Consider the following 24,813-nt stretch of genomic DNA (forward strand, 5'->3'; position numbering starts at 1 on the left):
AGGGAACAAAAAGAAGAGGATGAATGAAGAGTGGATAGGGTTGGTCAAGGGGTCAAAGGGTATGGGACAGAAATGACTGCAGGGTGGCTCCCCACAGATGGAGAAATGATACCTTTACATTTTGAATTTTAGTGTTATTTTACTGCGGCAGGGACTTTATGAGTAAGTGGGGGAGAAGTTCCTGTATTTGTAACTCAGTTTTCTAAAATAAATAGCCTTTGAGCACTGTTGGCATCCAAACAGTATCAAGGCTAGCTTGTTAGCTTACTGTACTGCATAAACCTTGCTATATCACATGTAACAAACCTGAAGAAACTGAGGGACAAATCATGAAGCCCTTCCCCTCCCACAAACTTTCTGAGAGTGGAAAAAATAATGCTGTAAAATTCAAAATGTCAAACTATCACTCTAAGTTCAGCGGTATGCAGTGCTAAAATACAGAGCAAAGGGGATGGGATGGTAGGGGAATGGTTAGCAGGAACATCCACAATGAATCACGGTGGCCTACCAAGGTTCACTGTGAGCTTGACACGGCCTCCGTCCAGCTCCAGTCGCAGGGTGTCCGCTGACTCCTTGGAGGTGGTGGCCATAAGCAGGCCATAAGCCCGCTGAGACATGAAACGCAGAGCCACATCCTCCGCCTCCGTGTGCATGGTGACCGGCATGATGATTTTCAGGTACATGCTGCCGTCATAACTCAGCACCGTTGCCTCTGGATAGGGGTGAAGGAGAGGACATGAGAGTGACAAAGTGAGTCACACAACACAGGACAGAGGTGTACAGACAACATTTGATAGTCAAGTATACTGTAAACATTTGTCAAATTCAATGTCAATCTAAATAAGATTGAAACAGATTTAAATATTTTATATATTTAACATGGTTTCACCAAACACTACAGATGGATTTTTAATGTTTCATCATCATGTCAACTTGCTTTCTTAAAAGGTGTGGTACCTGTGAGAGACAACTGAATAGTAGGTTATCATTTGATGTATTTCTTGTATAAATCATACATGTTACAAATAGCGTTCTTAAGTTCAGTTTAATGTTAGTTTGTGTTCTACACCTGTTCCAAATTCCTTTATGCTGTGTCTATTCTAAACTTGGTTCTTTGCTGTGTAAAATGAGACAGTTGAGTCTTTTAACAGTTAGTTTATTCTGTTGTACTTTTGTTTGAGCCAGTGGTAAGATAAATCATAGTTATGTAGATTTCTATGTGTCAATCTGATAAGCCTTTAGAGGACAGTGTTGTTTGTTCTTAATTTAATATGGTAGCAATGTTACTTTGTGATGCTACTTGGTGCATGCTTGTGTGCTGTCATATATGGTTGTGAGGAAAGACTGTTCCTGGGTTAGTTGAACTCTTGACTTCTATCTGAGGGTTGTTTACTGACATGTAAAGTTAGAAAAGAGATGTTTCAAATTCTGTACAATAGTATTTAAAGGACTGGCTGAGTACTGTTGTATCTCTGGTTGTATTATTTGATAACATTATTTCATAACCTAACAATGATCTCTTTGTGTGTTTATTGAGTGATCAAGCAATTTTCCACTACATACCTGTCATATACTTTTGCCCTTTTTGATTTTTTGTGGTATTTACTTAACTACTATCATTTCAAAACTGATACAGAACTAACACAAAATTCATTTGTGAAAACAGATGTATCTGAGTGTTGCATCTATAGAATAGGATCAAGGGAACACTCAGTAAGAAACAATGATCAAAGTCATGTTGGTCTGATGACTGAAAATGTATCACTGATCAAAGGATAATATCAGTCGGTGGGTTTGAAAGTTTAGTAGCAAGTGATGCCAGATACACCTTTATGTTAGCTACCATTTCTTTTTCTCAATAAATATAATAATATCTAAATTTGTGTCAAGTTCATGTTTGACTGTGTAAAGAATTTGCTCAGGGCCTTTTATGTCCCTATTATCTGTTATCATCGGATGACAATTAAGCACGCAAAAAGAAAACATTCAATATAACAAAAGGCAGAAAACCACAAAAAATATCAATGAATCCAATGTCAGGCTCACTTCAGGCTTAGACAAATGACAAAAAACAAAAGTGCAGCTGGTTTCCGAGACATCCTTATTTACACTAGACACAACCATGGTTACACTCTCTAGAATCAGCCATGCCATAAATACACTGCTGTGCAGAGTGACAGTTCCCTGAGGACTGCTCTTATTTTGCAGCTCGGGTCGATATGTGTCACCACAGGCTAACAAGAGTCACTGTCACATGGTACTTCCAACATTTAGGTTTTAGAGGGCAGACAAAAAACATGATGCTAAAAGATGTAGAAAAACCATGCGATGGGTGGACAAACAGGTACTGGCTTCTTTGACAAAGACCCCACTTACATATAAATGTGATACATTCTCAATACAGCATTATTTTAACAATCAATCACAACAATCCACAGTGAACAAAAAATATTCATTATCACCCTAATGCCTGCTCAAAACATCATCAATGATTTTAATTTTATGTGGCTTGGAGGGATCATGTAATATCCTCTGAGTTTTTCCTCCAATCAATATCGTTGATTGTCCACACACTGTTAATCTATCCACTCAGTCTACTGACATAGAGAAATGTGTTGCTGGTTAATACAAAACTGCCCTCTACCATAACTCTGCAGTAACACAAAGCTCCACTAGATGGCAGAAGAGCATCGCTAAAACCACACTTGTCATCTGAGCACCCAAAGACAAAACTGTTAAAATATCACCCTTCAAAAATAAAGACATTTCATCCTCTACCTCCACTGTCCTGATTTGAATCCAATCTCGCCTTCCCTCATTACCCTCCTTCTCCTTCAAAATCCCATACTGTCATGGCTCACTCACCCCCACGGATGTGCAAAGACAAACCATGAAGTGAGGCGCCTGCAGCTAATTGGGATGAATCAGACGTACGTGGTCCTATTTGCCTGGCTCACCTCGCATCGTGATGGCGTATGCGCCACCTGGGTTTGCGTGACTGCCACAGATGGCAGCAGTAGGCCTGGCTGCTCTGCCACACTGCTGCCAGCCTTTCAGTTATTTAGCCTCGACTCCCCCCTCCCAACTGGAGGGCCCCAGTGCCACCCACCCTCGGGTGGCATTTGGTTCATACATAGCTCCCTGTGGAGCTTTTGCTCCTACTATACAGCAGCTGCTTGGCTGTGTCAAACACAAAGCAACACATTGTCAAATGTTTTCAAATGTTCATTCTACACTTGTTTTCTTGCTCTGGTTCATTTGCTGAATTGTGCATCACTTGTACAACAAAGCAACAAAGATTTAGAGACATTACATTGTGTCATGTTGGGACCATCTGTGATCCCCTTTGCACATTTTATAAATATTGTAGTGTATAGTGACTCAATTTTTTGAATTTCCTTTTTACTTCACTGTAAGAAAGGTTACTGTGTCGTTTCGTGTACCTTGGTTTGGACGACACAATGGCTTTCTGATTTGTGTATACCCAATATTGCAAACTATGCATGCAGGGGTGTATAAAACAGACAGACATACAGACACCCCTTTCCTCCACCACCACCCTCCTTACCTATCTCACAGTTGGTGCCCAGGTATCCGGTGCCGGTGCAATCACATATGTAGCGGTTCCAGCCCTCTTTGCATAGACCTGCATTGCCACAGGGGGCACTGCTGCACCGTTTCTGCAGCTCACGGGTGCAGAAACTGCTGACGCCCAGCGCACTCTGGATCTCAGCCAGACGGCGGACATCACGGCTTTTGCCGTCTATGAAGAGGTCACGGACACAGCCCACATAGCCGTAGTTAAGTAGCGCCGTCCAAACCTCAGGTGGCAGAATGAGGTCCGACTTTGACTCAGGCAGCCCACCAAGGTACATATCACTGTCCAGGTCAAGGATCTCACTGCCCTCTGGGGAGCTGAAGGGCATGCTGCGGCTGTTGACTGAGATAGATCCTAAAAGACAGAAACAGAAACAAGAAAGTGCAATATGAACTGGCTGATATCATAATTGTTATTAAAATAAATAACATAAAACTTGGCTCATATGTACCTGTGCATGTCAAAGGGACAGTGTTAATGATTGATGTGTGTGGTCATGGAGGTGAGTGAGTGAATGGTTGGGGGGGCACAGGACACAGACAGAGGGATGGACATGAGACAGGGAGAATAGATGACAGCAGAGAGAGAGAGGGAGAGTGTGTGTGTCTAATGTGTCTGTAATAGGCTAAATGGAGGAGAAGGGAAGCAGAATGCAGCAGGGAGCGAGTGAAACAAAAGGCCCTCTCTCTTTCCGTGATTAACGACTCCGTCTTAATTTTCTATTAAAAGCCAATTACAGCAGGAGTAGCAGTGAGCGCACACACGCACACACACACACACACACACTTGTTCACACTCTTCCTCATTATAACACGCCATTAGAGGGAGATATAATATCCAAGGTGCTTGCCCACCTACAGATCGTTCATCAGACACCACACTCTCAAGCATGCAGATGCTCCTGTTTACGCCCACATGCAGGCAGAGATATCACTAGCCAACACACAGGTATGAAAAATAATCTCACAATAATAAATAACACTACATGTGTTATTAATAGTATGTGTAACCTTTTCTTAGCTTTGGCTTTGGCATGCTTGGATTAGCATGGGGAGCTAGACTGTTTTAGGGGTCAATTCAGTCTCCTTTTTCTGTGACACTAAGTTACCATTATCCAATGAACACCTCCAATCTGTTGCCTAAAGAAGCTACAAAACACAATGAAATTCAATAAAGAAATATTAATAGATTAAGAATAAGTGCATGTTTAAACCAAGGACACATTTGTGGTTTGTAAAATGCTGAAGAGCCAGCTACAGTAGCCAGCAATTTGAAAAGCAATTGTAAAGCTGCAAAGAATAGTCGGTGCTGTCTGGTGGTGTCGTGTTTTGTGAAGAGTTTTTTTCTTGCTACTTTGTATTTTCAGTAGTGTGCAGAAAAAAACAGACAAAAGATATTCTTGTTGACACGACAAAAGGCTAGACAGTGGGCTGGATGAAATTCACATTAAATGTGAGGTAAAGTTGATAGCACAGTATGATTTCACTTTTTTTTCTTTCTTTCATTATGACTGCCAGGTAAAATTACACTGGTTTTATCCTTATATAATGAAAGTATCTCCTTTTTTAATATAGGTCAGTAAATAGTCTATATAATCTTATAATTTTCTGACATACTGCTAACTGTGAAGACGTTGAATCTTACAAAGTAAAAAGAGCAATCAAAAGTAGCAAATATCTCACTGACATGAATCTGCCTCTTAATGTGAAAATAAGAACATCTGGATTGGCTTCAAAGATGTGGGTGGTGAATGTGAATAACTACTACAACAATACTGCAATAAGAATATGTCACATGCTCAGTAAACTTATTGAACAGATGTCAGTCTCAAAATTACCAGAGTTTAAAGCACTCCTCACCTTTTCTCCCTTCCCTCTGGAAATCTACATGACACCATTCTCCGTCATTGACCTTTTTGTTGCTGGCCTTCAGCTTTGTTTTTCCAGAGCCCATATCAATCAGCAGGTACAAATAACCGTCCAGCAGCTCCATGGCAAAATAATCTGTCTTCAGCTCCCTCCCAGGTTTCTGTTCTTTGGGCCCCTGAGGGCGGCCGTGGCTGAACAGTAGGAGGCCGCTGGGCTCTGTGGTGCGGAAGTCGAAAGAGATGGACCCTGTCTTCTTGGTGTTCCACTTGGGCAGGGAGATGTAGGACTCAGCGGTCTCAAAGGTGACAGGGTCTAGGGCGGCCACGTCTTCGCAGCGGAACACAAGGTCACCATTCAGGGTGATTTTAGGATCACGCTCGATGGCCAGCCGTGACAGCTCCAGCTTAAAGTCGTTGTTCTTGTACACCACCTGGAGAGCAGAGAACAGAGCAAGTGTTTACCAAGTTATAATTCTGTTCTTCATGTACCCTCTCTAAAATAGTGCTGATGACGTGTGACTGTGGATTCAAATACGGCATATAGAATTGCATTATTATTCTAAAATGGACTTTGAAATAGCCTAAAACATAAAATGTAGCTTGCGATAGAGAAGCACATTCTGTCCACAAAACTTAGAGGCTGCAGATGCATCCTAATTGCCCAAATTAATTCCAAGTGTCAGTTATAGTGGCTGCTGGGAAAACTTGTCAGCGTGGGGAAATGATGAATCGAAACATGAATGAAATACATGACTGAAAAATTCATTGTGCTACAGAAGCTGCTTTTCCATCTCCAACCCACAATCCCAGAACAAGAAATTTAGGTCAGAGGAGTGCTCAGTTTACTGATGTTACATGATTTACTAAGAAAGTCCTTCACACTTTGAAAAATTCAAACACTGAGCTACCACTTGGGGCCACCAAGTTGCCCAGGGCATGCTTTCATTGATTTCACTGATGCCTGGGTGTGCTGGGATTGTGTGGGTCCACAACTTGCTCTGTGCATCAAGCTCTGATCACTACTGTATAAACTCCTAACTCTTAGTCAAATCCATAAAGCGTATAAAGTATTTGTTGTTGTAAAAAAATGTAGCTCAGAAATGTCAGTATATACAGTATGTACAATAAACGGAAAAAATTAAAAGGCTCCAGGGGATATCCAGACACAGAGAAGTGAATGTTGCCTAGAGCCTTAATGCAAATGTCTCCAACAGCCTTTGATGAAATACGGCTCTATTGTTTCAGCTCAAAGTGTGTGTCTATGCCTCACTGTGTGCATTCATAATGGATTAAGTGCTAAAGGCAAAGTAAATTATCCTTGTCTTTCATAGTTTTAGTTCTCCTTTTATTTGTTGAACACTCTGTAGACAGCGTTCTGAGAGGCTGTCCTCAAGGTAATAGTGTGAAGCAGCTGAGGTCTTCATGTTTGTCTGTGTGTTTTCTCTCCTGATTGTAGCGCTGTTCACACTCTCACAGACCCAAACATACTCTCTGACAGGTAATGGAGAAAAAAAAAATCTCCTTCTCCACATTTCTGTCTTTGTTTTCTTCCACTGCTGCAGCTTCGAAGGGAAGAAAATTGTTCTGTTTTTGTAAAGTCTTAGGTTTGATCGCAACAACAGACATGTTGTGGCCCAGATTAAACACACAGAAGACCTACCTGCTTGTTGTGTTAGGAGCTTTACCCTCTTCCTTTGACAAAATGCATTCAAGGGCCATATAAGTGGTTTTCCATGATTTAGTCTATTAACTACAAACTATGTAAACTGATATTACTGCACACCGTTTTCAATTCATACAATACCGTTTTAGATTGATAAAACCTCCATATAGCCATTGGTTTCAATTCCCTTTGGTGGACTGTGAAAATCAACTTGCAGAGATTTGAAAGGTAATAGAGATAAGTTGATATGATGTTTCTAATGAGTTTTGTCAGGATTCAATTTTAAGGGTAAAGTTGGGCATAACTTTGATATCTGGATGTTTTGATAGGATACCTTTGCCTTCCTCTATCTCTTAGAGAATCGTTAACTAGTTTAATTACACCTACATACATTACAGATACATTACACCTACACACAGACACAGAATGCACAACAGGAACACATATATACCAACTTAAGCCTCCTTTGTTATCTCCTACATTGGTCACACTGCCACATGTACTGTACACCTCATAATGCCATCATTAGCAGAGATTAGTCTTAATAATTAGCCATGATAATGCTAAAACTGGCAGCTAATAAGGTGTGAGCTTGCCTGGCTTAAGGTGTTAGAAAAAAAGATAGATAGGTGAAAGAGAGAAAAGGCAGTGGGAGGAAAGAGAAGATTTATTTTTATTTTATTTATTTTCAGGTATTTATTTTTGTTTACCCATGCTGCTGGATGCAGCCTGGTGTACTGCTTTTTACAAAGGATCATAGAACATGTGGGGAAAAGATGAGGCTGGAAATAAATCTGGAGACATACTGTACATAACTTTTGTTGCATTTGCAATATGGCTCTAATGACAGAGTTTGAATTCCAACCAAAGTCTAAGCCCAGGTCTAAGCTAAATAGTTTGTAAAAGTTATTTGGTAGGCTTGTTCCCAGTCAGTACCAGTGACATCAAACATGATTATTATTTATTGGTTTTGAAAGGTGAAAGGTGAATAGATCAATTTACCACTTTGTTCCAGACCAATTATCCAGTCAAACAATTGTCAGATTGATATTGAAGTTAGTATACCAACATTTGAGTCCCCAAGAAGATAATACCTAATTATATTGGTTAGGTAAAACTGTCTCTTCATTAATCCTGAGGTTAATGACAGCATAAGACTTGATTACTGCAATGCATTTTTACTTGTCTTAATTGAAAAGCATTAGACAGGCTACAGGCTGTACAAAAGTCAGCCACAAGGTTTTTAACTAGAACCAAGAGATGAGATCACATGAAACCTATTTTAGCTTCTCTGCACTGGCTGCCTATTTGTTTTAGAATTGTTTTAAACGCCTACTGATAACTTTTAAATCACTGAACTTTCAAAAGTCCATACGAACCTTCTTGTAAATTGAAATACTATGAGATTCACTTCTCACAGCACACTTTAATTGTATAGTTTACTCCAATTATAGTTAATTTGGCTCCCTTTTATTAATCACATTGATTTAGTCATTTTAACCACAGTATTTTAATCCTGTCTTATCTTGTTTTATTTATTTATTTTTATTCTTGCCTCATTTTATACTCATTGCACTGTTGTGGTTGCCTGTTCTGTTTTTTAGTTGTAAAGTACTTTGTAAACTTTGTTTTAAAAATAGTTCTATAAATAGTTTAGAAGTTTATTATTATTAAAACAACTAATGACCAGATTGCCATTATATTTGCTATGGATAGTCTTGTTTCCTAAATGATAAATCATATGGTTTCCTGAGACCTCAGGACCTTTTCTTAGCAACACCATCCAGAAAAGATTTGCCACTTGTAAAAAAAAAAAAAAAAAAAAGCAACATCAAGATTCTTATTTGGCCATGACATATTACGATCTTTCCTCTAACACTACCCTTCTCTGGACTAACCTAGAATGGCAACTGTAAACAAAAGATAACAGAATATAATAGACAAATTGCTGATTAGGGACTAGGAGCTGCTAGCTGGGCTTTAGACTGAAAGGTTAAATCTTAAGTCTTGACATCTGCCTGTAATCGAGTCAGTGAACAACCCCATCTACATGAAGACCAGCAATAGCTGCATGTGAGGCTACAGAATGTCTTTAAAATACTAATTAACAGCTAACAATGCATTCCTCTGAGTTTTTTGGTTTCTTAGTCATGAATGTGATCAAACTAGCTGATGAGGCAGAGATGGGGTGTCACAAGCACAATGACAGATTATCATGCCAGCTTTCAATATGTCACTGATGTCAAGACTTCCAATTTCAGAGGGATTTTGTGCAATCCAATGTGTCACCAATTAAAACAACAACGAAGGCAGTCAACTCGCTTTAACATTCAACATGATTGGTTATTGATGGTGATGATGTTTGTGATCCCCAACAAGTGCAGGATTTTTTCTGAGGTTTAGATGTCAGGTGGTACATGGTAAACATGTCTGTTATTACTGCGGCACTCCAGATCATCTGTACACATTTAAGTGCTTGTTTGCTTTAGTGTGTGTCCAATTCTAGTTTGCTTTCTAGTGTGCGCACTTCAATGAGGGCAAGACAAAAAAAGGAAGAAAAAAAACAAACAGAAAAAAACAAACAATGCATTTCTCAGTCATTAAGTGTGTGAAAAACTATCTATCCACAGTCACTTAAGTGTTTCTAGCAAAAGAACAAAAACATAAAAGGAGAGGAGTAGCCAGGGGCGACAAAAAGCAAAGAGCTGAAGGTAAAAGAAGGTGGACGAACATTAAGGAGAGGTGTACAGCCAGGAGAGACGCAGGAGAAGACAGCTCTGAATGAAAAATGAGAGAAAGACATGGGTCAGTGAGGGACAGAGGGATGTATGGGAGCACCAAAGGGTGTGAGGCAAGCAAGGCCCTCTCTGAAAGGTTTATCAAATAACTTGTGCCTTTGTAAAGCAAAGGACCCAGCTAACCTGTCCTCAGTCAGGGGCAGATGCTTTATAAATGCATGTGCTGACTCAGCTTCTAGACCATATGCCTTTCTTTCATATCTTCAAACCCTTGAGGCTGTCTGGCTTTATAGAGATATTTTGTAATATGTCCTCTTCAATACTGGGAGGGCAAGTCTCAACAGCTCATCTAACAACCCAATTACCCACTGTAGAGAAGCTCACTTGCTATGTCCACAAATAAAAGGCTCACTGTCAAAGGTTTAAAAAACTTTGAAATCTTGAACAGAGTTAATAATGCCTAGCAACACAGTTTTTGTCCCCCCTTTTGATTTGATCATCACTTCTGACTTCAGAATTCATTGACTTGGGTAACAGAGCCACAGGGTGTTTTTGTTTTTTGATTAACGTTAGTGATTTTTCTAAAAATCAGACTGTTTGAGGCCCTGGACATGGACTTTGGATCAGTGATTACAGTGAAAAAGCACAAACAAGGTAATGTATCGCCAAAGCCTTCCTCAGGGGTGACTCGATTGATTTGTTTTGTCATTGAGAAACTCTGCAAATCCAAAACCCTGCAGGTCAGCAGTACAAAAATAATCACTTTTTCCTAATGCACTTAGGGTTCTGAATGTTCGGCCATATACACAGTATGTGCCTGATCTTGCAGGAAGGATACAAGAGATTCATAGACAATCCACTAATCAATCCGTCAAGGTGTTAATATGAAGTAATTTAACTCATTTTATATATTTATCGACTGAAGTGACATTTACTGGCGGTTTATCCTCTATGCTAAGCATTACCACACTGTATTGATTACTGTTGCCTCAGTGATAAGGAAGCACAAATGGAAAGGGCAAAGAATAGACTTTGCAACAACAAAGTCTCAAATGAATATGGACTTGAGGTAGGTGGAGTTTGAGTCGGGATGATGGGTGACTCCAGAAGATTTTATTGTGCAACAAAGGTGAGACTCGAAAGGGGCTGCAGATAGAGCATCAATATGAAGTTGGGAGGGCAGGAAGGGAGAGGGAGTGAAAGAGAGTGAGGGCAAGGAGGAGGGCGAGAGCATTCATCCAGTGCATGGAATCAGTCGAAGAAATCAATTTTTAATTTGGCCGTCAGGATGGCAAAGCTGGCGTACCAACAGCGCTACCATGGACTTAATTACACAAAACTGCCCCCGAGAAAGGGAAGATGAGAGGCAGAGAGAGGTGATGAGAGAGGTGGGTGAAGTGAGGGATGCGAGCAGGAGCAGAGAGAGACTGAGATGGAGGGAGGAGTGTGAAATGGGCGATAGCAAGGTCACTGTCTGGGAGAAAGATGGAGAGGCGGAGGTTGCGGTGGAGAGACAGATGGTGACATGCAGAAGAAGAGAAGAATCTGTGGAAACAAGACTGGGGGGCTGAGGAGCAGGGAGACCTGATTTCACACCCCACCACTCTGACTGGGAGCCTAGAAAACACACATCACACAGTGTATGATCATAGCATGTGGGTGACTTTGAATACACACGTAAGATCACACACACACACACACACACACACACACACACACACACACACACACACACACACACACACACACACACACACACACACACACACACACACACACACACACACACACACACGCATATACACACAGCAAAGGGTTTCAGTTCGTCTTTTGGTGCCTTTTCACTCTTCTTCTGCTGTGCTCTTCCTTTGGATTCCTGCTGCCTGGAGGGTGCTGGCCAAGCGTATCAAAGGCGTTTGACCACGGTGGCGGCATGAAAGCCTTGCCCCGGACCATAACACCACTGATAATCCGAGCTGTGCCACTGAACTAGCACAGGATGAAACACACCGCCGTCTAACCCCCCAACCACTCACTTTCCTCTTTACTTTCAGCCACTACTACTCTATCTGGCGCTTTCAGTAATTGTCATTGTGGGTTTTCTTAGAGTCCTTCTCCGTAGTTACCTTTGTAGCTCAGTTCAGCTGATATATTCATTAAAGCTTGACTGCAGCTGAAGAGTTGAGCCCATATGACTCAAACACCAGGAAAGACGACCAGTGCAAACTTCTAGTAAGCTCAAATCTGGATTCAACAGTATATCTTTTTGATACCACGGGGACTGGTATGGAGTGTTAAATGTATTACTTTAAGTAAAAAAAGGTCTGACATTGAGTAACACATATACAGGCTTGTTATATTTTTGTTGATCCTCTGGGGTAAAATCATCATCCGCTCCATTGCAGTGCCCTGAAAAAATCTCCAGTTTAAAGCCATGATTTTCTCAAGGGCAATGTCTAGCTTAGTCCAAAAACAGTACAAAAATACCCGCTCCCTCCAAAAAAAGTATGAGGACACACGAGCACCCAGAAGCTACCCATACAAATATAGAAGGAGCATAGTTACGCCACTCAGAAAAACAGACATACAGGACTGTCTTATTTGATTCAGTGCTAATCTCAGATCCATACTGTACAGAAACTGTTCACTTTGGAGTCAGAGTCAACAGTACACTATGGAAATCTTTAAAATTCTGTGTCTGCTGTACAGCAGGCCCATAGGAATTCAGACTAACTGCCTAATGCTGTCAGCAAACGGTTTCCATTGATTTGAGGAAAACAAGATTTTAACATTCTATACTTGACTGTACAATATTTTGAGATATGTTTTGCAGTGCTGACTCAAACCCAAGCTGCTAAATGAAAAATTCAGCCATTGGCAGAAGGTCAAACATGAATGCTGATGTCTGATGTTTACAGTAACACCACTTCTCCCTGGATTTTTTTCTGGAACATACTCCCTTCCCTCTCACCCTCTGCCTCAAAACTATCCATTTTTCATTAACATTCCTTTTCTTACTTTTGTCTGCGCTCTGCGATCCATTAAAATTGTCTGCTGATAAATGCCGCTCCATTATTATTTGAAACATGTTCTCATTTCAATATTACACATATTAAACGTGCACTCTTAATTCAAGCTATTTCTTCCTAATTTTCTCCGTGCAGCATCTTCTCTCATTTTGGTATTTATTGGGAGATCAATCAGTCTATCTGACAGAGTCTTAAATGCTCTGCTCTCCAACCATCTGCTCTGACTTTCCATTCCCAGCACTTTATTCACTTTGATTCTTTACTTTCACCTCTATTTGTTGCTTTTAGCACTAACAGTTGTCTTTTTTTCCTTACTGTTCACACCCCTCCCACTGCCTTTGCTCTGTCTGTAGGTTGACTGTAAATCCAGCCTTGTCTTGATGAGAGAGAGGATAGTTAAACGCCTTGGGAAGTTTAAGAGCCACTAGGGATCCTTCCAATAGCAACCCAAATAATGAAAATGTAATTCTACAGGCATAATTAAGTTAGAGATAGGGCGATTACTGTGCGATCCATTAAAAGTGATGGCAAAAGTAATTACTTATTCAATCAGCGTGGTTTATGAGGAAATGCGATGGCACCATGTTGCGTCGCCTCTATACAAGTCATTACATTTACAAGGGCATAATACTTTAAGCTGTGATTGGTCCTCTTGACAGCTTGTTAAGCAGTGAAATAAAACCCTGGTGAAAATAAGTCATTTTTGACAAAATTGAAGAAACAAAGTTTTTATGAGGCAACTGTCCCTTACATATCCATCCATGACTATGTGTGGCGGCGTATTAGTATCGTATGTGTATGCTGGCATGGCTATGTGTATAAATCTCAGTCTGATTTTTTTCAGCCCAGCCCACTATGGTGAGTACTGTGGATGTGTTTTGTCTGCAGTATGGTTAGAAGGGAGGAACTTGAAAGGAATTCAGGATATTATATGTCTGACACTTCCTACTCTCACTCATGGGAGTTATATCTGCACAGACCGATGATTCTCAAGTGACTGTTTCAGAGTCCGCACAAATGTGTGTGTGAGCATGTGTGAGGATGATGCTATACCACAATTGGATGTTGTGTTTTCTTTTTGCAACCTTGAAATAACTACCATTTTTTCCCATTGCATTTCATTTTGCTTGGAACAGAAAATCGTTACCCAGAGTTTACAGATATCTTCTAAAGGTCCAGTGTGTACAATTTAGTGACTTCTAGCAGAATGGACTTGACAGAAATGGAATATAATGTTCATAAGTATGTTTTCATTAGTGTATAATCACCTGAAAAGAATCATTGTGTTTTCATTACCTTAGAATGAGCCCTTTATATCTACAAAGGGAGTGGGTCCTCTTCCACAGAGCCCACCATGTTGCACTGCTGTGTTTCTACAGTAGCCCAGAATGGACAAACCAAACAGCTCTAGAGAGGGCCTTTCGCTTTTTTTGCGAGTTTCACGGCCACCCTAGGTTCTCCTACACGCTTGGAAGGGGAGGTTGAGCGGAGGGGTACTCAGTTGGTTGCAATCTGCAACCTCACTGCTAGATGCTACTAAATCCTCCATAATGGTCCTTTAACTGATGAAAACAGGTAATCAGCTGACAAAAAATATAAACATTTTCTCATAAGGCAATATGAGCATCTGTGATATTTTAAACTTATCACACGCTGGTGGTTAGACTGCATTGCGGGCTGGTGCAGTGAAAACGTTTTAACAGCAAGTAAACTACTAGCATTGGGGCAAGGACACAGTACAAAGCGATGGTGTATATGGTGGCGTGTTGAGCTACATACAGTAAATATTCACAACACTACACATTACATAATCACACCCAGTCACTCACATCTTTAAGGCAGCCCATGAAGTTGTTGCTGACCGGCGATCCGGGCAGGTCAGCAGTGTTGGGGCTCCCTCCGATGTAGAAGAAGTCATCTGAGCCCAACATGGTGTAATCTTCCTGGGTGTAACCAGTGGTGGTCAATATACCATCAACTGAGATGGTCACCTGGCATAGGCATGGCCCAAAAGAGACAGATGAAAGAAGACAAAGAGATAGGGAGAGAGAAATACAGCAGGGATAGAAAGAAATAAAGAATGAAGAGAGAAGAGAGAAATTAGAAGAATGAGGAGAAAAACAAGGAAGAAAGTGGATTAAACACAAGTTATAGGCTGGGCCAACCCCTAAATGGTATCGCTTGGTTGGTTGCTTTTGGTGCCAGTCAGACTGGGGGCTTTCACTCTAGAGTGCAGTTGCTAAAAGTAAACCAATGGAACAGTTCTGTTCTCACTGTATAATCAATAGCTGTGGTAGAGGAACAGTCTTTATTTAGGTGAGTAAAGGCAAAAGTAGGCATTACCTGTATCTTAAACTGGATTTAGTGTGCTGAAAAGACATTTAGAATTCTATATAAGTAATAAGTATAAACAGCCTTCTTCTATAAACATGCCAATAATTAACACACAACTATCTAAAAAAATGCACTGAATCAGTGGTTTCACGAAACGAGTACAAATACCTGATACCTTACAGGGAACACTATTTTTAAATTACCGAATGACCTTTCCTTCACTGACATAGTTATTCTGCAATATTCCTTTCCTGAACCAGTCCTCACTCAAGGAACTCCCAGTAAAAATAACTTCCTTTTCAATATTTAATTGCCTCCAGTCTTGTCTTTAGTGCAAGGTTACACATTCTGAGCTGCATGTTTGATTGCTTACAGAGCAGGAAGCACCAAGTGGAATCAAACACACAGCTGCAAGCTGATAGTATAAGATAGTGTGGACTGCAGTGCAGAAACACGACTGTTATACCCCCCAAACTAAATTCATTAATTAATTTAAATGGTACGATGCAAAAATGGTACATTTTTGAGGCTCCCCCAGGCTTTTCTGTGAGATTGCTGTCATTTTTTTTTCTTTTAAGCTCAAATGGTATTTCGATGTCTGTAATATTAAGTCTCAGTGCCCGCCTATTAGTGGAACATGACCTGCTCAAAAAGAGTTTTAACCTAAATTACAACAGCATATGTAGAGACTACTCTTGTACTGATGTAACACTAGACCTTACAGAATGAGGTGAGGCAACTGTTTTAAATGTAACACCAGTCCCTACCTTGTCAGTTCAAAGAGTACTTGAAGAGTGAATAAAAATGAGACATGATATATGCTCAGTTGATATTAGAATGCATCTCAAATGAGGATAAGGATTTCCTCCTTTTTCAGCAGTCATCGCAAATAAAAACCTTGTCTTTTTACATTATACTCATCACAATGTGACAAATTCCAGTGATTGTTGAAAATGCTAATAAGTACAATTTGGCTGATTGTATTACATCATGGCTGTATTTGCTATCAGCTATGCTGCGATACAAACATCCTGCCAAATCCTGCTGTTTGATTTGGGAGGGACTTTTGCAGTTAGTGACCAATTTATTGTCTAATTATTCTAATAGAGCTGGCCTGGGTGAAAGTGAGGCACTCCAGTCTCTGATTCAACATCTGTTATTCTGCATAAGTGTACACAGCATAAATACAGCACTGCAGGGAGCCACGTACACAACCATCTGTTTTTTATTACCTTTGCACACTCAAATGTGATGCTAGCACAAACTACTACCTTCATTTTATCTGAGGTTCAAATTTACATTTGCTCAGTTACTATGTGATTATGGATATAGAAGTATTTTTGCATGTTGGATCTAGAGATTGTTTTCCTTGAGTGTGATAGATTGATTGAATTTTACACTAATAGCACATTTTCAGTTTGTTTAACAAAAGAAAATCACAAAAGCATTTATTTCTATCTATAAAATGTAATTTATCCTCACACAAAAGCTGTAACTTAACCTGAAGTATAGGTCTCAGCCATGGAAATAACATTCTAAAGCAGGGGGCTGAAAAGAAACCTTAGCAACTGCACTCAACAGATCAGTCGCCCCAGCTGAATACTCGTCTTTTTTTTAGTTGTTGATTTCTTTTCACTTCTTTTTTTCTTTGCCGTACTTCCCTTGTTAACAGGGCAACTCATTTTTATGTCTGCTGTTGCTACTTATTGAGAAAGAAGATCATATTGGCCAGATGGATCCAGCATGAAGAATCTGCAGTTGACAGTGGTGGTGTGTTGGGGTCGTCTTTGGAGATCTCAGATGAGGCTTTCAGTAGGGCCATTTTAGTGAGCAGCGAAACCTTACTGGTGGCTTAGGAGGAAGAACGGGGGGTGGGGAGGGAAGTCTCACAATGCATTTAAAGCATGTTCCTATGGTCTTTGGCCAAAGCCATCTACCCTTGGCATGACCTCTTCACGACGTAAGGAGATAGGATTTGCGATGTCAAAAGGTAAAGACGTGTAAAGCTTCTGAAATTATAATGTTGTCTAAAATATTGAAGAACACCAACATATTTTATGGCCAAGTTAGGCTCTTTGATTTGGGATCATATTTTGTGGAGGGTTCTGGACAGTATATTTTTGTGGCTGGATGTGCTGATTGGAGACATGAGGAACCAGCATTGGCTAGCTGCCAGACACCTATGAAGTTCCCAGTTAAAGAGGGAAAAGGAGAAATTAGCAATGTTTTTGTTGTCTTTCTTTCTCTTGCCCTCTCTATCATTCTAGATTACACCACTTTAGTAGTTCATCAAAGCTTTTAATGCATGCAGTATTACGAAAACAATGCCTGGGGCAATCATATTATATTCAGTGAGTCGCTGTGTGATCAGAGGTTGGATCTAAACAATAAAAACCCCACAGAGACAATATGTCAGAGATCCAAAACAAGCACATGCATTATTAGTCCAAAAAATGAATAAAATCAAAACAAATATCCGAGTGTTTCCTCTGTGGTAACTTTGTAATTATTCAGAAGAGTTAGCTAGTTTTTGCTTCTTCCAGACTGCACAATCATCCCATTGAGTAACATTACAAGCAGTTGCATCACTGGCTGGAGGAAGGGTGATGATATAACAGGTTGCTAGTTGAAATACCTTGGTGCTGCCTGCCTGGAAGTCATACAGTCTGGAGGAAATCTGCATACATCCCCATCTCAAAACATTTGCTACAAAATGCAGACTGATCTTTCTTAAAATTAACTCCAACAAATTAAATATTAAAGGATAGGGTTGGCGATTTATTACATTTTTCTTGTGTGCAGAGCCAAACCAACAATGAACTCATGAACTCATCTACTGATCTATGTGGTATTCCACTGTGCTGTAAATTTCTCAGAGAACTTCGGTACAAAGTCAAGAAGTTGTGATATGTAACACAAGCTCGCGAAGCTCCATAAATAGAACTATGTTCCTACGCATACACAGTGGTGTCTGCTGTACAAGGAACTAGTCCCTGGAGGCTGAAAATTTCATCGTCGTCATTAGTCTTTGGAACCGTCTCTAAACAAACTAACATGATTGTAATCTTTGGGGCAAAGGAACATGTCACCCAGTGCAGATGTGGACAGATCCGCCAAATTAGGAGGATCTTTCTCTCACAAAACCTGAATATTAAAAAATATGAAATATTTGAATGTGCTCATAAGGTATAATTGGTTTTATAACAAAGCTAGGTCATAATTATAGTTAGCACACTATATGCGCTATTTTACAGTTCTTAATATGACATGCATTTATATTTAATTTTAAAGTGCATGAGAATTTGTTATTAATGAATATCTTATTAATATATTGGCAAAGCCAGATGAGAAGCTGGCAGCTGGGGAATGATTCTGAAAGAAAATTACCCATTTATAGTTTAATTTTACCATTTTCTTCTGTCCCTGGAATAAGCTTATAAACTGGATGGTGGTGGAGGTAAATCTGACTGAGCCATAGAGGAAACTATAAAGTCACTTTAAAGTAAAGTTTCACTTTGATAGAACATGTTAATATCCACAGAGGTGAACCTACAATATTAGCTCCCTCTGTTATTCCTCTATACTTAATGGTGATAATAGCTCACGGGTAAAATTAATGATGGTTGAAATGTTGGATCAAACTGAAATACCACCTGTGTCTGTGTTTCCATGATTGTGAATGTATTCAAAGTGATCAAACTGACAGACCCCAAAGCAGTACCGAGTAAGGACATCCAGAACAACCAGGGATGGTGACCATCACTCCTGTGCCAAAATGCTGCATCTTTTACGATTACTTGTGTTTTAATATTTCTTATACCATTTTCTCATTAACATGAAATGGTGGCTTAGCACATTATTTATAGTATGAAAGCATCAGTGATTTCTTTTTCTGGGAAAAATCTCTTTGAGTAACCTGAGCAAATGCAACAATATGGCCTGATAATAATTCTTTGTAATTGTGTGATCACAATTTAACTCCTGAAGCAAAACCTTATTAATACTAAATGTAACTGGCTAATCAACACTATTCTATCATCCTCCTTTATTATTTTTCCCTGTTTGAACTCTGCCCAAGGATATATTAAAAATCAATAAAATAAAAAACAAACAAAAAAACAAAACAAAAAAAACATATGTGGCCTTGCTCCACCTTTCACAGGTGCCTAAAAACAAGCAACCAACACTGCACCGCTAAAAAAAAACTATTTAAATAGGTGAGTACAAGTAATACAATGATCTAACTCAAAGCCCACTTGCTGCCTCTGTTGGATCCCTTGTTTTTTTTCTCAGCTGCTTATCAAATGCTTCTTTAGTCCAGTGCACACAGAAACCAGACAGATCTGGCTGATCTTTGCTGAACCTGTGTGTCCCAGATACATTAGAAAACCCGCTAGAGCTGTTTACAGCTGAATATACTGTGAAGGGATTGACACAGCTCTAAGTTCAAATTCCATTTTACCCATCCACATGCTGCTGAACTAGCTTCCTTGATAGTCCTGTGGTGGGGGCATGTCTTATATGATGTTATTAACCTCTTTTCTATTCAGTCAATCCTTCACTTCTGTGCTTGTTTCTCATAAAATACCAACTGCCTGCAGAATAGCACAGCTTTTATGATGGGGCTTCACATACAGTGTATGGTGAACTAGAACTGCACTCTGTGTGGAGTCCTGAACTGTGCTCAGCTGAGCGTGTCACTGGCTCAATAACCATATCTGACTCCATGACTGCAGGCTGCTGAATACTGAGGGCTCTGTAAAGAAGATCCCCCTCTCATCAAGTAAACAACAGTCCATATGATTCCAGCTGTGCTAGGGATTACTTATATGGCACAAAAAAGTCTTATTGAATAGAATTAAAACAATAACACTATACTTGAATTGATAAGACTAATCAGATCCTGTATACACGGAAACCATGTTTCAATTTAAGCGGGCTCGAATGTAAATAATGCGTTTGGTTAAATAACATTTGGTGATGTAGCTAGATCATGTTATACTGTATACCAGGGCTCCAGACTAACTTTTTTCACCACCATCCCGAGAAACAATTTTAACCTTCCCGAAGTGAATGTAAACCATCCCAAAACTCAAAATGTTGTTTTACTTTGTAAAGCAAGACAGAGTTTGCCTGCGCCCCCCAAATCACTAAATCCACCTCTGTTGATATGAGTGTTTTCTTTGATGATTTACTTTAAAGATTAGAGATACTGCTCTCAGTAACTGTAAATTGTGCCTTTGCAATACAGTTTCATATTTATGTAGCCTACTATGTATGCTTCCTACTGCGGTCCCGTTTCTGCACCTGATAACGCATGTGGTCTGGAAAGACTGTAATATGCTGACTGCACCAATTTATACAGCAATCTCAACTATATAATTGTTAGTGTTAGTGCCTGTATATTTCTTACTATTCCCTGTTGTTAGTTTGCTTGGTTCTGAGTTAGTAATTTGTGCCTGACGAAAAATGAAGCAGAGCAGCAGCGGACCGCAGCTCTGCTCTCTCTGCTATGTTCACATTTTTAGAAAAGGTAATTAATATTTTCCTGATTAATGCATCCATCCTGAAATCCATCTGCTATTACCCAAATGTAATTTTTTATGACCCGAGCCACTAGATCCACCGATTAATCGCAGTGCCTGTGGATATAACTGCAATCCGCGCAATGGCACACATCATTACTGTCCACGTACAAGCTGTGTTTGATTAGTGTTTGAGGCTTAGATTATAACAAAAAAGACCACATTAATGTATTGAAAATGTCTAAATGTATGCTTTAGCTAATATACTCACACACAGCCAGGGTAGCACTGTGTTTTGTTTAATCAACGCAACATATTTGCAAGCTCCTGCCAGCAAGCTGTTTGTGACTGAGGGGATGGATGGACTGGTAGCGCAAGAACATTTCAGGTCTCATGCTGAGTAGCCAGCTAGTGATAGTAACTATAGTAACAGCATGAGAGAACACACTCTATTGAAGTCAGCACTTGGTTAACTTATTTGCGAAGCAACAGTTTTAAATAAATAAATAAAATCTTTTCATTCCAGAGGCATCCTGGGTAAGAACTCTGTTCGCCCCAAACACATTTTCAACAGTCCCCAGGACGATGGGACGCTGTTAGTCTCGAGCCCTGCTGTATACACATGCACACCGTTCCCTACATAGTGAGAATGCTCACAACTCATCTACTGCCTTTACTGATTTTCAGGAGTCCGGTAGCAACTTATGCCTTGACTATAACATTTTAAAAAAAGAAATGAGGAAGCGTGAGTAGAAAGTAACATGAGTTTAGCAGCCACTACTTCCATAAAGAAGTGCATCTGAAAGAACCCAGGTGGTTTTGAAGGGGCTGGGTAGAAGTATCAAAGCAAGTCTCCAAGCTTATGTTAGCCATATCCCCAATATGAAAAGAAAAAAAAAGAAGAAGAATTCTACAGTCTATGGTATTTGAAGCTATTTCTTGTCAGCCCTTCAACACATACAATGGAAAATTGCTTTATGTGAGTCACCCACTCTCAAAGTGCATACATCTTCTATTCAGCAGTACAGATGATGTTTTTCCTTCAATTCCCAACTGCAGTCATGATTTTGAACATCCAATCTTTGCTTTGAGTCTAGTTTCTTTGTCAGCAATTTCTGACTTTTTGACTTGTAAAGTAAAGCCTTACCAAATATGGACACCTATCAGTACCTTTATATATTTCACATCATAACCCATGCAAAAAGGAGGCAACGCGCTTACCTTGAAAGTACATCACTTACCCTTGTTGGCACTACGTCTGATTACTGTCAAGGATCTTTTGCAGGGAGAAACAATGTGTTATATTTTGGAGTTAATGCATTACATTTTTAGTTAAAGGATCATACAAGAAACGTGTCATAATAGAGCGCACACACTGACCCTCCTATCAGGTAACAGGAAGGAGGGATGCTCGAGAGAGAAAGAGAAAGAAGGGGTTCCCATCCAGCAATGGACTTCAATAGGTGTCTGGCAGATCATATATATATAGGCCGGGCGCAATTATTGTGAGAGATGGTCCTGTCTTTCAACATTAAATAACCAAACAACCTTGAACCTAGTTTGGTAAACTAAAACATCGTAGAACTACGAACGAAGCTACATCCCTAGGTTAGTAAAGCCATGAGGGAAGGTTGGGAAGTGTGGGGTGAGTGCTGTTTTGGAGACTGTTGACAAAGGGAGGGAAGAGAAAGAGGGGCAGGGATTCTTTAGCTGTGTGCCGAAAAGAGTTAAAAGGGTTGGAGGGTGAACGAAATCGGTTAGTACTTTTGTAAGTAAGGGAAAGTCAGACACAAAAATGGTTGTTAGTACAGTTACAACAAAGGTTTGATTCAAACAGATTAGTAACACGTTTGTTTTAGTAAATTTAGTTGAAGTAGTAGGAGTGGGTGAGGATTCTTTAAAAGTCCTCTGCAATTTGATTGCTCAAACCAGATCCAGATTTGGATTGAATGTGTTATTTCATGTGACAAGGGTTTGTTTTGGTTAAGAAGAAACAAAATGAATCCATCCAAGTTAACAGGGTGACACACAAGCCATGCACTTAAATGGAAAGATGACAGGAATAATGGGAATGGGGGGAGAATTCCATCAGACACAACACAAACAGAGCAACTATTAAATAAAAAAACAAACAAAAAAACATCTGGCAAGATGCAGCAAAAAATGGGGAAGTAGTGGGGAAGTAAATTTAATTTCAGGGTACCACAACAACAGACAAATGGGGAAAGGAAAAGAGCTTTCAATGTTAAGGTTTTATTTGGACAAGTATGCAACAACGGCAACAAAAAAACTAACAAACAAAAAAGAACAAAACCGAAGACCAAAAAAAAAAGTCTAGACACGTGTACAACAGACTGACACGTGCTGGGCTAGAGCAGCATTTAGACCCTGTGAGGATGCGGATGTTAAGATGTTCTAGCCAATAGAAACATGCAAACAGGATGCAGGAATACAACCACTGGATACTGTAAGTTTGGAGGTGGAAGTGGGACAGGATGGGACCAATGTCATCAATCACAGATGAAATCAACGGAAATGAGAGGGTTTTTTAAAGAATAGGGAAAATTGAAAGGAGAGAGAGGACATCCCTGTCTTGGTGAATAGAGCAATTAGTATTCCAATGGCAGGACATATTGTATCATCAGTATCCCTGTCCTCCAAAAATCTGTACTCAGTCATGATTGCAGTTCTTATTATGCCTCCACTATAATTTCACCACAGCATTTCTGATGTGAGCTCAAAATTGCTTCATCACTTCTGTCAAATTTGAGCCAAGACTGAGCGAGTCACTAGCAGATACAGTGGCTTTCCACACACTTACAACAGTTTTCTCCAGCTCATGTGTTATGATGGATTAGCCAGATTTATTCCTTGGGCATCAATCCTCTATTCACCCAGAAAATGAAAATCTGTCTCCCCTCTGTACTTTTTCCCCTTAGTTTTGTTTCAGCAAAGTAAGGTGTGAGGTCATTATTCATTTTAGTAAGTTAATTTTGAAGTTAAACTTATAAAAGTAAAAAAGGAAATGAAGTAAAATAAAGAAATAAAACAACAAGAGGGTGCGGCTAACATGTTTTATGGCCATATTGATTATATTAGGACAATTGATATATGTATGTATATATGTTAGCCATGATATATACATATGCATATATACTCAATGCAATCTGTATATCAAAAACAACAAAAAAAGATTAGGGGGGGGGTCAAGTCTCGTCATGCAAGAGGTGAGGCCAGTAAAGTATAAGAAATATAAGTTAGTGTTAGTGTTAATGAGGGGTCGATCGCACACAGTTCAGCTTTTTCCAGGCAGTTCCCTTTATGGTCTGCAGCAATGGGCAGAGAGCTTCATTTATTGATTGGAAAGTCCAGTGAAAGCAAGTAAGACTGACCACAACTACACACTAAGCGTGGTCTACCAGTGTACATTGGTAGCACTGTAACAGATTCAGCCTGATAACAGTTTTTAAAATAAGATCCCACTATTGTGTTGTAGGTATTATTTTAAAAAATCATAATTTTTACAACATACACGTCTGCAACCTATTTTGGAAAACTTCCTCTTTTGTAGTTTTTTTAGTTTAATAAAGGTGTAATTGCTGTTTTATTTTCAATAATGATCTTTTATGCTCATTTCTGCACCCGAGTTCAGGGGACTATTACCACATTAAAGCACTTTCATAAGTGTGTACATGTGTGTGTACAAGAGGGTACACAGGTCTGGGAACAGCTCCATATTGATCATAAATCAGCCTAAGGCCACTAATGGGATCAAGGCCTCATTTGAGGCCTACTTTACAGTGAAGGCTTTGTCCACTAAATCAGGAGCTGTAAATACTCTTCATGACTCCATAAACCATAGGACAGCAAGCCTAGATAACAAGTTGCTCTGTAACAGGCACAGGTCCATCTGAGGACACACAGCAAGATGGCCACCACGGTGCCATTGCTCTCATGTTGTTGAAAAGTTGGGAAAATTAATGATGAGCTCTCTCTTTTTACTTCCCCTCACTGGAGTTGCCATAGAGGGTATTTGTCTGCTTGAGAAATCTGCTGTGT

The 24,813-nt window shown here is 39.8% G+C and overlaps 1 protein-coding gene across 4 annotated transcripts in view; it reads right to left on the reverse strand.

Moving 5' to 3' along the window:
- The window catches only part of nrxn2b (neurexin 2b), a 716,836-nt gene that overhangs the window by 358,793 nt on the left and 333,230 nt on the right, over window positions 1-24,813 (reverse strand). For all 4 annotated transcript variants that reach the window (XM_042400576.1, XM_042400577.1, XM_042400578.1 and 1 more), the window contains 4 exons: window positions 14,725-14,886; window positions 5,458-5,896; window positions 3,569-3,952; window positions 509-712 (listed from right to left, as the gene is read on the reverse strand). In XM_042400576.1, coding sequence (XP_042256510.1) covers window positions 509-712; window positions 3,569-3,952; window positions 5,458-5,896; window positions 14,725-14,886 — 1,189 coding nt within the window. The remainder of the gene's footprint in view (window positions 1-508; window positions 713-3,568; window positions 3,953-5,457; window positions 5,897-14,724; window positions 14,887-24,813) is intronic.

The sequence above is a fragment of the Thunnus maccoyii genome, chromosome 22, assembly GCF_910596095.1.
Source record: "Thunnus maccoyii chromosome 22, fThuMac1.1, whole genome shotgun sequence".
NCBI classification, from domain to species: Eukaryota; Metazoa; Chordata; class Actinopteri; order Scombriformes; family Scombridae; genus Thunnus; species Thunnus maccoyii.